The 15788-nt window shown below is 25.7% G+C and overlaps 1 protein-coding gene across 1 annotated transcript in view; it reads left to right on the top strand.

Annotated features, from left to right (window-relative positions):
* The first annotated feature begins 173 nt into the window (after window positions 1-173).
* Window positions 174-15788, top strand: part of LOC112688711 — a 36706-nt gene continuing 21091 nt past the window's right edge. The window contains exon 1 of the mRNA XM_025562044.1: window positions 174-428. Within this exon, the coding sequence (XP_025417829.1) occupies window positions 426-428 (3 nt within the window). The 5' untranslated portion in view covers window positions 174-425. The remainder of the gene's footprint in view (window positions 429-15788) is intronic.

The following is a 15788-nucleotide window of genomic DNA, read 5'->3' as shown; positions in this document are numbered from 1 at the left end:
TCATCCCCCCTCCAAATACGCCCCAGATTGTATAATAGGTACGTCGAACGTGCCCGCAGTGGATTCGCCGTACGAGGCCGGTGCGCGAGTGCAAAGGAAAAAAAAAAGAAAAAATAGTTATTTCCCTTTATGCATAATATCGTACACTGTATCCGGGGCCGAGCAAGTGTGCACGACAACTCGCCCAGAACGTACGCGCATACCTCTGCACCGACCGCGTGACAGGGTGCAGGTACGTGCACCGGAGTGGTTGCCTAGGCACACTGCTCTGCCGCCGACGACGCTGCCGCCGCAGCCGCCGCCGCCGTCGTAGTCGTCGTCGTCGTTGCCGCCGGACTAAAGTTTCAGTCAACGTGTTGGACGCACGCAATTGTCTCCATCGTCCGTCGAAGCTTCACTACGGAAAGTCAAAATCTTGCACCACCATGGTAATATGATTGCACAATATTTACAATAACACTATTTAATGATTAATTACAATAGTTTTTACGAAAATATTAACAACAATATTTAGAACGATGTCGTGTTGAGTTAAGAAATAACCGAAACAAATTACGATAATAGGTACCGATGCCGATTATTTGAATATCGGTTGTACCTCATCATGTCAACCGTGCTATTAACCGGTTAATAAATTTTTGTCGAATTCGATATTTCTGATTTACGGACGTCGGACGTATTTTCACGAATAATAACAATAATGTTCACGTGATCGCATTCGAGCTAGAAAAAAAAAAAAAAAAACGGTAACCTTTTTTTTTTCGACTATTTTAAATAATACGCGTAAGGATGCATTTCCTTTTCCGCGAACACGTTTATAAATATTAAAATTGTTTCATTAAAATCGCACAATTTGTTCGCACCCCGTTATTTTCGCGTTTCGCCATAACGATGCTTAAACACATTACTGTTGTACTTTCGACTTTCGAACGTTAAAACTGTATGGATTATTTAAATTCCTAGTAGATACATGGATTTTATTTTATCATGTACTGTATGCACTACGAACTTAGTACAGTTATAGTAACGTAAATATGGCAAGATTATCAGTAGGTATATTTATTAACGATATTGATGAATTATTTACTATCGTATTGAAAACTTTTGTTGAAACATTCGAATTGTTTCTTTATTGTATTTTATTAGTTTATGTTTTCGATAAATGTTATAATATTGTACACGAAATGAGCTCTATAAATACGTTCTAGAAATTCTAATTCTAAGTATATTTATTAAAAATATGTCGTATTTCAAAAATATACGTTAAAAAAAATATAAATAAATATGAAATAGGTAACGTTGAAAGTTAATCCATTATTTATTTTTTATTTTTTTTTAAATCATATTTGAGAGTACATTACATTTATATTATTAGCAAAAAATTGTATTGTGTGTTGTGAAGTACTGAGATGCTTAAAATACATAGATTTTGAGACAGCATTTACCTATATGATGTGTTGAGTAAATAAGTTCATAAGAATTATGGGTCGAATTTTATTAGAATGTGAAATAAAAAATAAAAATAGATTCTATAAAAATAATTTAAATTTTGTTTTGAAAATGTTTTATAAAGTATGTTCCTTTTCACTTCTTATATTTAAAACTTTTTTTATAAAGCTCGACAGTCGTATTTAATAATTTATAAATGCATTTAAGATTACAAAAGTGATATTTGAGAAAAAAATCAATTATATTTGTAATAATATTTTGATTTAAAATTGTATTAGATACTTTAAATATTTGTATAAACTTATAACATATGATAATCATTGAAAACATTTCTAAAAGCAATTTTTTAATAAAAAAAATTCATAAATTTAAATAAGAAATTTATCAAAAAGCCTAAATTCTTAAAATTATTAAAAATATGCTTTCAAAAATTTGAATAATTGTGTATCATAGTAAGTTGGTAGTTTTTTTCTTGTACAAAAATGGTTTTAATGACAAATCATTTCTTAAAAAAAAAAAATAATAATTAATAATATTTTAACAGCAAATGTTGTTGATACATTAAAAATATCTTTAATGTCTATGAAATGATGAATTTTTAACTATGTATGTTTGAATTACTTAGAACTTATTTGGGCTATATTAATGATTTGTTTTCTTAAGAATATTTTTTATACATAAATATAAAAGTAGATTTATATTTATTTACCTTATATTACTGATTATGTTATGAGAACGAAAAATGTATTTCTAATGAGTTATTGTATATTGAATAGTATAATTTTGTTTTTGGAAGATATAAAGTTAAGCAATATAACAATTTTAAATTGTTTAGTTCACATTTGAATTAAAAAAATATTTTATAAAATAAATATATTTTTTAAAATAATATTATACAAACATATTAAATAGTCTCTGTACTTAGTAGCTCATAATAATTTACAAATAAAATACAAATATTATAGGGGAATTATGAAATATTTATTTAAAATAATATTTTACGCATAAAATTGAACGCTTTTTTCTCCGCGAAAAAACTTTGTAGTAACTATATTTTTTTATTTATAATAAAAATTTGTTATTATATTATAAATAGTTTTAAAAGTATTTAAATATAATTTTTTTTTCTCAATGTGCATTTAAATCACAAAATAACATCATCAATAAATAAACCTGTAAAAAAAAAATGGCTTGATAATCGCCTAAATTCACAAATAATGATTTAAAAATGTTACTTAATTTTTGTTGAAAAATTATTAAAAAAGATATACTTGTATAACTACAAAGAACTAAATATGTCATAAATATTAAGTACTTATATGTACTGTTGGCAGTAAAATTTAGAAATTAAGTTTTGCAATAATTTTATCATAAAATACAAACGGAAGATGATTATAATACCAAGTGCAAATATATATTATAATTTTAAAAAAATTTCCATTAGTAGAATTATTATGGTTAAATTTTCTTGAAGGTACTTCGTTTTAAAATATATATATTTATTTTTATAGTTATTATATTAAAAAACACAAGATAAGTTTTCCATATATGTATTTAGAATCGGTGAAAAATGTCATGTGAATTTCAAACTATTTTTTAATATATTATTACATTAATTAATGACTATATATGTATACATCCCATTATTACACATACATAACAAATCGAAGTATTACCTTCATTCTTTAAAATAGATTAAACCGTGTTCAAGTATTCAAGAACGATGGAATCAATGTTATCCATTGTACTAAATAGTTTAAAAAAATTGAGAACCGATAAATATCAAGTAATATGATATATTATATAAATATGATTAAATGCTATACTTGTTTACTGCGTAAGTAGTTTTAATTTTATTGCCTAATGACATTTTATTTTAATCAACTATACTTGACATCTGTGCGAGCTATATAAGTGCTGAAAAAGTAAAAGTGCAAACTATAATTTTAAACGATATTTTCGCAAAAAATCATTATATCGTTATCAGAAAGGTTGGCAATGATGATAAGGTGTAATGTCGTCGGTGATCGATATGAAATACCAAGGCTAAATGAAGGACAAAAATAATGAGTATGAATTAATAATCCAGAAGGGTTAAAAAATATATATATAATAAAATAAACTTAAAAGAAAAACAATGCATGTAATAAAACTTTTTGAATCGAGCTACTAAAATTGAGGTTAATACACAGCACGCGATTGTAGAATTCACACGCCAACATAGAAATACGTTTATTTGTTTTTATCGTCAAAACTTTTTTGCACGAATTGTCAATTTATTGTTTAAAACGAAAAAGTAGAATTCATATACGAATATTATATATATAATAACTTGATGAAATAAATTAATCTAATTTTGTGTTTCATACATCCCTTAAGGTTACAAGCTATTAAAGACAATAATATATTTAGTACATACAGTAACTAAATATATTCAAATAACCTATATACATACTAGTGTCAATTTTTAGTCGGGTACTATTAAATTACCAAACGTTTGTATTGCTAGAGTACATCAAACATAAATTATGATCAAAGTCTACTTCAATTTTAGAACTTTTACATTGTAAGTAATTATGAATGCCATTTTTATGACTGAAAGCGCGTCGGAGTATTTTTGCTGACAACTATAACTATTAGGATTGAAATTAGATTACGCGAGTCTCGGCCAACATTAATACCATTATTATAAACTATTATTATTATGCACTGAACTTTTTTTTTGAGACCACTTTTTTTTTTGATTAAACGCGCACGATAAACTGATCCAAGGGCACACCCGCAGGAACTACTCAGATTTTTAAAGATAATAGTATATTTTGTTTTTATAATAATATCGCTATGGTGACAATGAAAAAGGGGACAAAATTCAGATACAGATAAATTACCCTCCCCGGTATTCGAGTGTCGAATTAAATGCATTTTTCGAAAATATATGATCAGGATTTAAGGATTTTATGATCAACAATAAATTATGATGAAACTAATTTTTTTTTTGATTGAATCATTTCATTAAAAATATATTAATTTATAGAGCAAAAAGTTAGGTATTGATGTATTAAAATGAACAACTTTAAAACGGCATTTCTATAGTGATTAATATTTTAATCATGCGTATTTTCACCTATTATTTGTTACTATTATTCAGATTACTGCTTACAAATGTATATCGGTTTTAATTTATTAATGATGAATAATAATAATAATTTTAGGTTTCAATTGACATTCAATAAAAATAAGAAATGCAAATAATTCTTATCATAAATTAATTGTCATAAAAATATTGACATTTTTTTGCATGTTTGAATAAAAACGCATGTCAACTTAAAGTTGTTCACTTTTTCACTAACTACGGATACTTTCACGTAATTGCGGAACAAAATATTATTATTGGCAAATAATTATAAATAATAGCATAATTGATGTTTAAAGCAATTTCATCATTAAACAAAACTTTTAAACCAAATATTTATGAAAAAAGTATGTTAATAAGAAATATAGTTAACTAAGGTTTCTGCTCTGACCCAAAAATCTAGATATTTCTATAAATATTTACCCTTTTATTTCATTACTAACGTTTTTATTTATTTAAATTGTTTTCTTTAAATAACTCATTTGTATAATAAATTGTTCGTAAAATGATAAAGTACGTGTTAGTGTGTGAGTGAGAGATAGAGAGAAAAAAAATACAATATTCGCTTATAGTAATATGCAAAAATGGTGTGATATTTGTTGATTACACAACTGTATGTACCTATTTACAACTTTCAAAAATATACTAATTTTATAATTAATGTAGCGTCTTATAAAATGTATGAATTTCAATAATATAGATGACTTTTTTACTTTATATTCATGTATATTAATTTATCAATAGATATCGTTTGATAGCATGTTGAAAAATATAGAACTAAAGTTAACACTGTTATCAACATATCATTTTGACAGTAATAATTATCTAAACTTATGACTAATAATAACTCTAACACATGAACAGTGATAATAATGATAACTATAACTTATAATGAGAAATATGTCTGGATATATATCTGAACTATTTTAATTTAATTTAAACTCATGTTATTAATACAGATTTATTTAAATTATATTATTATAGTCACCGTGAATTTCCAATTAGTTTATGATGGATATATAATTTGAGAAATCAAACTAAAGTTTTGATGCTTCAAGTACATTCTCAAGAATTCAATCAATTATATTAATTGGTTTCATATAGACACAGTTATAGATAATTTAGAAATAAGACACCTTTAACAAAATGAAATATTTAAAGTATTTTGTTTTGTAACCACAAAAAAAAACATTAATTAAATTATTACCAACATATTTTAGAGACAGTTACAATTTAATCTAATTGCAGTAAAACCCTGAATAATAAATGAATATATTGATTCAAATAAACGAAAATATATACAACTATTAATAATAAACTATTAAAATAAAAAGTGTTAATACACATTTTGTATTTTAAAAAAATCGTATTAAAATAGACTGTATTATAATAAAATAAGGGTGTTCCAAAGAAGGTAAGAATATTTGCATGTCAACCGATTCTACACTGTCTTAAACTTAAATCATCTATATTATAATTTATAAAAACCAATTTGTGTGCTTATATATATTTTATGTTTTATAAGTTTTTTTTAACTCTACCACAAACAGACAGCTTAATTTAAAACTTTTTAATAATTAACTAGTTTTCACATTTTGCATGAACAATAATACTGGGTGATCTTTTTAATAATTTTAACATTTGCATAATTTTAATATTTTAATGTGTTATATTATGTTTTATCTTATGGTAATAGATAAATAAAAATGCGAGTAATTGCATTTCAACAAGGGTGTTCAGCTGTAATGGAAATTAAAAATATTTATTGGTTTATTTAAACCCCAATGGAATAGGCATGCAATTATATTATTGTGGCTTTAAATATAAAATAATAATTATACTATACTATCCGATCAGTGACGTAAACTGGGTGGTGCAAATGTGGCACTTGCAACACCACATCTAAAATGTGGTGGTGCAAAGATATGTTTTTGCACCACCAGAATATCATTGAAATTTGTATACCTATAATATTATTTTCAAGAGCCAAGGAAATCAACATACTAAAAACAAAATTTGATTGTTTTTTTTTTTTTTATTGATATTATAATAATAAAGGTTTTAATGCTAAAATAATAGATATATATTATTAAAACAAATGATAGTAAACTTATTTTTTTTCAAATTTATCAAATTTGTTAAAGTACGAAAAACATATAAAATTTATATTGAATGTAGATGCTTCACAATTAAGTTTTTTAATATGGGTTCTTTTCAAAATTAACTTGGTAGAAATTTAATTTAAAAAATACGTTGTATGCAAAGATTTTTTTTTATATTATAAACAGAGAAAAGAAAATTTACCAAATTTGTGTACTCAAGAGTGTTATTTATCGCGAAAAGAAAACTAATGTAAATTGAACATAATTTTACTAGAAATCATGTTTGTTTTGAAACTATTAACTATAAATAAAAATGAATATTTCTTACGAATTATTATAATAACTGATAAAATATGCCTTCTTGTTAACATTAATTTAAAAATTAACTGCCAACGAATAGTGTTTCATTATTTTGTAGTAGATGATTTGTCTTTTAAAATAAATGAAATATATTATTATTATATATTATTATATTATTATTTAAATATATCAATTGTTGCAGCATTTGATGTGAATAAAAAAAATAACTAAGTTTTAAAAATGTTCACTTAATTCACTTCCGTGCACAAGACATGTTTATAATTTAAACCAATAACCATGAATTCCAATATAACGCTGCAGTTGTTGTGTTTTTGAAAAACAATTTCGAATAAGTGTTCGGATTGCCATATTAGAAAAACAGTATATTGCCGCGCAAATCGCGTTTTATTGAAAACAATTTCCGATGAATTCGTGAAACAGTATTTTTTTTAAATATATACGATATTCAATAAAACACCTACGCAATAGTACCATCTCATATACTTTCAGCTTTTGCTCACATCGTCGGAAAATACGTGACCAAAAACGATAGTTTCATACCAGATATTCTTAGCTTAGTTAAACACGCGGATAAAAATTATTAGCAATCAACTCCGAGCATATTATTAATATAATATTATAATGATTTACCGTTATGTTTTATAATCTATTGCATAAATTACATGCAATTAGTTTCCACAGAAAACATTGGTTTGCCGAAATTGGTTATTGTGAGTCGTTTGATTAATCAAGTCGAAAATGACATAGCATTCACGCGACGCGAATAGACTATTACGAGGGCCAATAAGTACAACCAAGAACAAATTGGTTTTATAGCTTGCTTATATAATGCCAAATGTTATTAAAATTTAGGAACAGGAACATACCCTATAATCTTGGTTCGAATAACATCTAATTCGGGCACATGCACTTGTTGCGTACATACATTCTAAACGGGATACGGTTTTCCAAAAAAGTATGAAATAAATCAAAAAAATCACCAATCTTATGAAATAGGAAAAAATATATAATAATTATAGAAATAGTAATTAGAGATTTATTGCATATTCTATTCAGGATACGCACGTTGTTTATCATACATAATTGTATATACATTGTTTATCATTAAATAACAATGAAAGTTTAAAACATTTTTTATAAAGGTAAAAAAAAAAATGCATAACGAAATAAAATAAAATTCGTCGAGAATCGATTAAAATCATTTGTATTGTTTTTATAATAGTGAGGGTGGTAAAAATGAATAACATATTTCAGCACGAGAAAAGAGTTACAGTGATTATATGTCTGCCCAGCTGGTGGAATCCACCAAGTTCCTTTCACCTTAATTTTTCCGACACCTACGTAACATCGATCGATGTGGAAAATTTCTAACTTAACAATAGATCAATTTCTTTGGTTCATATGTATTAACAACTCAATTAATATTATTTTCTCGCTTTTATTTTAATTATTGTTATCATAATGATTATTGTTACAATCATTATTATTTAGAATTTAGAATTAACATCATTATTTACCGGTTTTTAACTACTTAATTCGATTCATTATATTTTTCTGTTCGTGGAACATCCCTAAAAATCCATACCGAAATAGAAATGTCATCACTGTGGAATTTGTTTTCAGACGATGTTGATTTATCCGTTTATATATCAAAGAGTAACGGTTTTTAGTTGTTTCATAATTTAATATGTAATGTACTACATGGGGTTTGTTTTTATAATGTAATTATCCGATATTTAGGTTAATGCGGTTAATGTACATTATACAAGGTGAACCGGGACATACTCAAATTAAAACGAATCTGCCGAGTTTGTCGAAATAATCTAATAATAATGAATAAAAATTCACTCGACATACTTATATATAATATATTGTATATATATATATCAAAGATGTTCCGGTATCCAGCAATTACTTGATGCCATAAATAAAACTCAACCCTTACCCTGTACTCGGTATAGAACTGAATTTTTTTACCCGGTCTATTAATACATTTTTACTCAACCCCTACTAAGTAACCAGCTGATATAATCTGTGTATAAATATATGCACACCTATTAGTATAACAGAAAAAAATCTTAAGTTATAAATTAAAATTTATTTTAATGCATTTATGATTAACGAACTCATTTACAATATCTGGTCGTTGTTGTGAAAAACTAGTGTTTTGTTTATGAATTAGAAAAATTATTTCCTGATTTTATTAATAAATTATATAAAACAATCTGAAATCACAGATGAGAATAAAGCACAATGGACATTTTTGGTCGCCCAAATTTTAGTCCACCGCCTTAAAAGGGCTTGACAATTTCCTTAGATCGAAAAAAATATGATAATATTCTTCCGTATTATTTACATTCACTGTTTATTAATTTTGTCAATAAACCATAAAATGTAATGTTTTGTTTTGTAACTTAAGTAATACATTAAATGGCTTGTCAATAAACATAATTTGCCGACTAAAGACTTATTGTGTTTACTGGTAATATTTATGGTATATTATTTTCCAAGTGATTTTTATTATTTATTACGATTTTTGTCAAAACTTTTTTTGATACACTAATACAAGTAAACTGTAACGTATTAAAAATTAATTTTTTTCGAATTATTTCTTATAATATAAATAGTATAAGGTATATGTAGATTGTACATCCAAATATAAAGTTGATCAATGTTTGTTATTGCATAAACTGTAGTAGAATAAGAATAAACAATTCCCTTTTATATACATTTTATATAAAATATGTAGCCACTTTACATTTTTAAATATTGTAAATAAATGATTAAATTATATATAATTCTAATTATTACAAAATAACAGCAACTATAATTAGCATATTTATTTTAAACAACATTAATTTTGGTTTTTTAGAAGAACTTTTTATTTATGAATTATTTGAATGAATAAGTTGGAAATTAGTACAGTTTAAATACGATTTTTTTTTGGCCAATGTTGAAAAGTAATTTTTTTTCTGTTAAATATCAATGATATGATACATAATTAATTATAATGCAATTAATAAATATTGTATACATAAGCGCCGCCAAGGATTTCATCATGCATAGCATATACGTTGTTTCTAAATAATGGTTAAATTATTTAATTTTAATATATAGGAATATTTTTTCAAATTATATGACAATAGAAAATTATTTTGGTTTTTTTCGACGACTACAGAGTAATGCGAGCTACTAGAAAAATTTGATAATGATAATAATAGTCTGTATCCTACATTTTTAAATCGCATTCTTTATTTTTTTAAATCCAGAGGCGTGTAAATTGCACTACATTTTAAAACTACACTGATAAGTCTAAAAGGAAAAACTAATAAGGCAAACCATATTTTTGGGCAACTATTAGTACTCGTGTATTTTCTTAAGAGTTTCCATTCTGTTTTGATCTATTTTGTGCTGAAATTAAGACACATTATTCCCCATCGGCCATCATTCATCGGTCAACAGTCACGGCCCACGACACACTTGTAATCACTTTGGCTGTAGTTCTTACTTCGCTAGTTGCCTGTTTATTATTTGAAGTTTATCAATGACATTACATTTTTTTTTTCATTCAATCAATACTATAAAATATGAATCCAATCGACGATAGTGAGGAAGCGCAATGTAATTCTTTTAATTTTGTTTTTAATTTATATAAATTAAAGATGTCCCGGGCGCCGGAAATTATTTAATAGCTGAGTACTCGATGTTATAATTAAGACACGGCTCTTATTCGGCTTAAAACTGAATTTTTACTTGGTCTTTACCCGACACCCGGTGTAACACTGCATTTTTATTCCGTTCTTACCCGGTACTCGGTGTAATATTGACATTTTTATTCGGCCTATACTCGATACCCGGTTTATAATCAATTTTATACCAAGAACATCTCTAATATTTATATAAGCACTAAGTGCTTAGTTTATAAGAAAATTAACGTGTACGAGTATCAATGAATAATAAGAATTTTGAAAACTTTCATTTTCTTTACTTATTTTACTCACATACAAGACAAACATATTGTTTAGAAGACTATGCGCAATGACCACAATCGACTAAGTTATACTATGTTTGGTCGGTAGAAATATTGTGTTAATCGTTTATAAACACGCAACTTCATGGTTCCCTAGTATTAATTATAAAAAGTTGTAAGAGTAGATTGAAATTGATTATTTAGCCTAGGCTTCGATCAAATAATTAAAATTCGAATAATTATAGGTTTTATATATATATATATGATTATATAAATAATATAATCTTATTTTACATGAATGATTTAATCGTGTAATTTGAAGCATTTTTAAGTTAAAAAGTCCAGAAAGACTCAGCAGAGCTTGTGTTAGAAATATTCATGAACATTTTTATTATTATTATATATTCAGTTATTGAATAGTTAGACTATGCATTTATTTTTCCCCTGTAATAATTGTATATTTGAATAATTTTCGATTATAATTGAATAATCGATTAGAAGAATAACCTGATAATTGTATTCTATCGATTAATCGAATTGACAAATATATAATTAATGGAACAATCGTAATATAATTTAGAATCGAATAATCTATTATAGAGTATTTTAAAAATAGTAGTAATCAAATAATTAAACTTATTTAAGTTTAATTAAAAAAAAAAAAAAAAAACAAATAATCATCTTGTGCTGCAAAAAATAACTGCCGTTTACTTTAAGGGTCATTTTTGTCTTAAATCTAAAAATAAAATGATACGTATTTAAAACGTTGCCTTAGGTATAGGTATAATCCTTATTCATGGATAAAAAAATAAGCTATTTGGTTATTTAATTATTCGATTCTTCAGTTATTCGATTATTTTAATATTGTTAAAAATAATAGATTAATCATTAATCATTAATCGAATTATCGATTATAATAATCGGTTAATAAAAATAATCGCACAGTTGTATTGTAGAGCATCAGCGTATACAACTAATAATTAAGTACACATTATTAAAGTATGGCATAAAATAGTTGTGAATTAAAATAAAATTTTAGTTAATGTAAATATTCGACTGATATAACTAGTAATTTATTATAATAAGAATTGTTTAAAAGTTAAACATAGATTCCGAAGTTTGGTTTCATTGTCAAAATTAAAGTCAAAATTATCCAAGTTATTACAGGTTAGAAGCATTGATTCTTAAGTTTATTGAAACTATATTGTTGTTTGTGGAATGGCTCATAAAATATAATCTTTGGCCTAACACGGAAACCAACCATCCTATTAGTTCTAACTTTTCTGGGCAAATAACAGTACCTTTAAAAGTTTTAAAATTAAAAGATATATCATAACTTGTGTCTAGAATAAGGAAAATGTATACCTAATTGTATGGCAAGATCTTTAGTAAAGTAATTCATTTTGAATTTATAAGATAAATATCTTAGGACGTATGATAGGATCTTATTTAAACGTTTAGCATGACTAGGTTGAGAATGATTCCATAATATAAACCATAATCTATGTTAGACTACACCAAGGAAATACAAAGTAATTTTAGACACTCAATATCTTTGAAATTCCAGCATTAGCGCCTGATAAATCCTAACGCTCACATTTTCTTATCATAGATAAATGAAATATATTCTGAAAAAGAAAGATCAGGTGACAAAATAATACCCAAAAGATCATTGTTAGAAGAGACTGACTTAAAATGCTGATTATTCATGATATAATTAAACGAAAAAGAATTTTAACATTTTTTGAAAGATATTTGAACACGTTTATCAACATTAGCTTTTAAACAGTTTTGCACGCACCATTTTGTAAAAATTATCAAGGTCTTTTTGTAACATTTTTCTATCTTCTAATAGTTTAACTTTCATATGCATTTTTAGGTCATCCGAGAAAAGTAAAAATTTACTGGAACGAAATATCCTATTTTCGTAGTTTATGAAAAATAAAAATAACAATAGTAAAAGTGTACACCGTTTGGAACACCATAATTTTTCAAACATTTTTAATGTAATTATAAACAAGTCTTATACTGATAATCCTTCCCTCTCCCCTCAAACGGTGTTTTGGGCACACCTTTACATATAAACATTTTTGAATACTTGTTAATTAACAAGACAACTAAACTTACATGTGTAATCCATATTATGTATTTTCTGAAGAATTTAAATACTGTTGCTTCGTGATTTACCTATTTTATAATTAAGTTTATTAATAGTTCTACAATATGCATCTTTGTATCTTATTTCAAAGATTGTGTCATTTTTACATTGTGCACCGTTCAAAAGGTAACACTACGTGTTTCAGTAAATATTATGTTCAAAAAAACTTATGATTTATTCATCAAAACACTATTGTCTATACCATAATTTATACTTCAACTTTTTAAATATATATATATATGTGTGTGTGTATTTTTAAGGCGAACACAATTAGATTACATTTTTTATGAATCAAACTGCACGACCGTCATCGACCCGAGGGAAATTATAGTTGGGCATTACTGTGTTCGCGTAGGTAGACGGACATATATAATATATTTTAAGAAAATGTTTACTAGTTCACGGGTAATATTATATCATAGATTAATACTTTTTAATTTCGAAACTTTTCACTGTCGTTTTTTTTATTTATTTATTTGTTAATAGCTTCTAGTAAAAAAACTATGATAGCTTAACGATTACACTTCACCATCGTTAATCATGCACATTCGTAATTATAACGTCCACAACGTCCAAAACCGTTAAAACCAACGGGTGTCAATACTCGCAATTTATTTATTTAGTTTTTTTTTTTATTGACAATTACTGTCTCGGTGATTAGGGCCAGAATTCTTATATTTACATTTTATTTAATTTTTTACATTTTTACAATGTTGTATATTAAGAATGTAGTAATAAAATAAAAAAAATAAAAATACAATACATAAATATTAGAAATATATAGATATTTAGGTAAGGCACTAGATCCTTGGATATAGTTCGAAATCTTTTAAGAATTTAAGTACATTATGGATGAGGGAGTTTTCTCGCAGTTTTATTTTAGGTACAAACAATATATTTTAGATAGGTACTGCTTGAATGTCAATTAATATGTTTTACTTTTTTATTATAAAACTGCGAGTATTAAATAAAAACACAATCAAGCGTTTCGTACCGGCTTCAAATGTTAAATAATATATACAAGTCATGTTTGCGATATACAAGCGTACTGGTATGTATTTATGCGGATTTCGTTCTGCGACTTTTATAGAAACGTGATCATTTTATATTATAATACTGTACATAAATCTTTCCAACACGTAAAGAACAATATTAATCAATTGTGATTATTGTAATACGCAGATGTACATTATTAAGACATAGTATTTGTTAGGAAAGTTTAGCGTCTCATTTCGATTTTAATTTCTGAGATCGGTAGTAATAATAAGTGCATGTAAAAAAGATTGTAAAATATTTATTACACGTTCAGGTAGATTTATTTCTTATGTCCCGCGAGAGTTTACTCGATGAAATATGTAATTATGATAGTTTTGTTTTCTGTAAAATACAATGTTTAAATCGATTTATGAATTATCATAATAATTTTTAACGAGAGTCTTATAGTGATTATTATACCCTCGTAATCTCTTGATACTTTTTACATAGCTATGTATATTGCATTGTATAATTTAGTGATCATGAATACGATTTATTAAAAACATTTCTATAAACATTTTTTCATTGTTATCAACGCAAGATCTTTAATTTCATACGATTTTACCCGATGTGTTTCACTCAATACGTTCCCGAATCCAATCCGTTGTGAAAAGTTGCATGATAAACGTTTGAAATTGTTGTGTATGTTTTAAGTATAATAACAATAATAAATAAATCCGAACACGTGTGGCGTATTATATTTTTAACAATTCTATACTTGCGAGCAGGAAAAGCATAAAACATTTTTCTGTATGTACAAGCTCAACGTTATTTTAGTTAACAATTAAAAAAACATAAAAATATATGTATAAATTAGTATGCAGCTTACGTGAAAACCCACCAGTGTTTAATTCTCGACGCAGATTACACTTATGAAATCTGACCCAAATTTTATTTCCTACGCGATTTACAATGAACAAATGAAAAAATACAACAAAAAAAAAGGTACCGTATTAGCATAACATTTACAATTGGCCACTTGGTGCACGCAGTTTATTATTGTAATGTGTATTACAACTTACAAGAAACATCTCCATAATAGGGTGAAATATATTATATGTTTAACAACACGTTCACTATAACTTCAATGCGTTTGTAGCATCATATAATAACACAAACTAGACAAATATTGATAGTTCAACTTGAATGTAATTAAAATACTAAAACGCAAATCAAATACATTTATGTGATATGTCATGTGATGAGCATAAATCTATCATAATGAAATAAAAAGTGAAAAAACGTCTTTAGAAAAACTGTAGCTGATTAATTATTTTCTCGGTAACCTGCAGGATATTCCAGCTTAAAAACTATCAATTATCTGATTTATGTTTTGGTTTTATATTTCAACGAGTTATCAGTACTGTTCGAGACATATAAAGTACTCTAGTAAGAAAATTTCAATTATTTTAACATCTAAAAATAAATTTTCCAAACGGAAGTTTTTTTTTTATTAGTTTAAAGTAGTGTTTTTATTTTTTTTTTAAAAAAAAAAAAAACATTCCATACTATCTGATTATTTTCACAAATTGCATCTTAATTAAGAAATGTTTAATGTAGTTTTTTAATCAAGTATGAAATAATAAATATAAAAAAATATAAAAACATATAAAATAAGTT

The sequence above is a fragment of the Sipha flava genome, unplaced genomic scaffold (genome assembly GCF_003268045.1).
Source record: "Sipha flava isolate LNK unplaced genomic scaffold, YSA_version1 3_pilon_pilon, whole genome shotgun sequence".
Taxonomy (NCBI): Eukaryota; Metazoa; Arthropoda; class Insecta; order Hemiptera; family Aphididae; genus Sipha; species Sipha flava.
The sequence above is the reverse complement of the archived record's forward strand: the minus strand, read 5'-3'. Positions and strand labels throughout refer to the sequence as shown.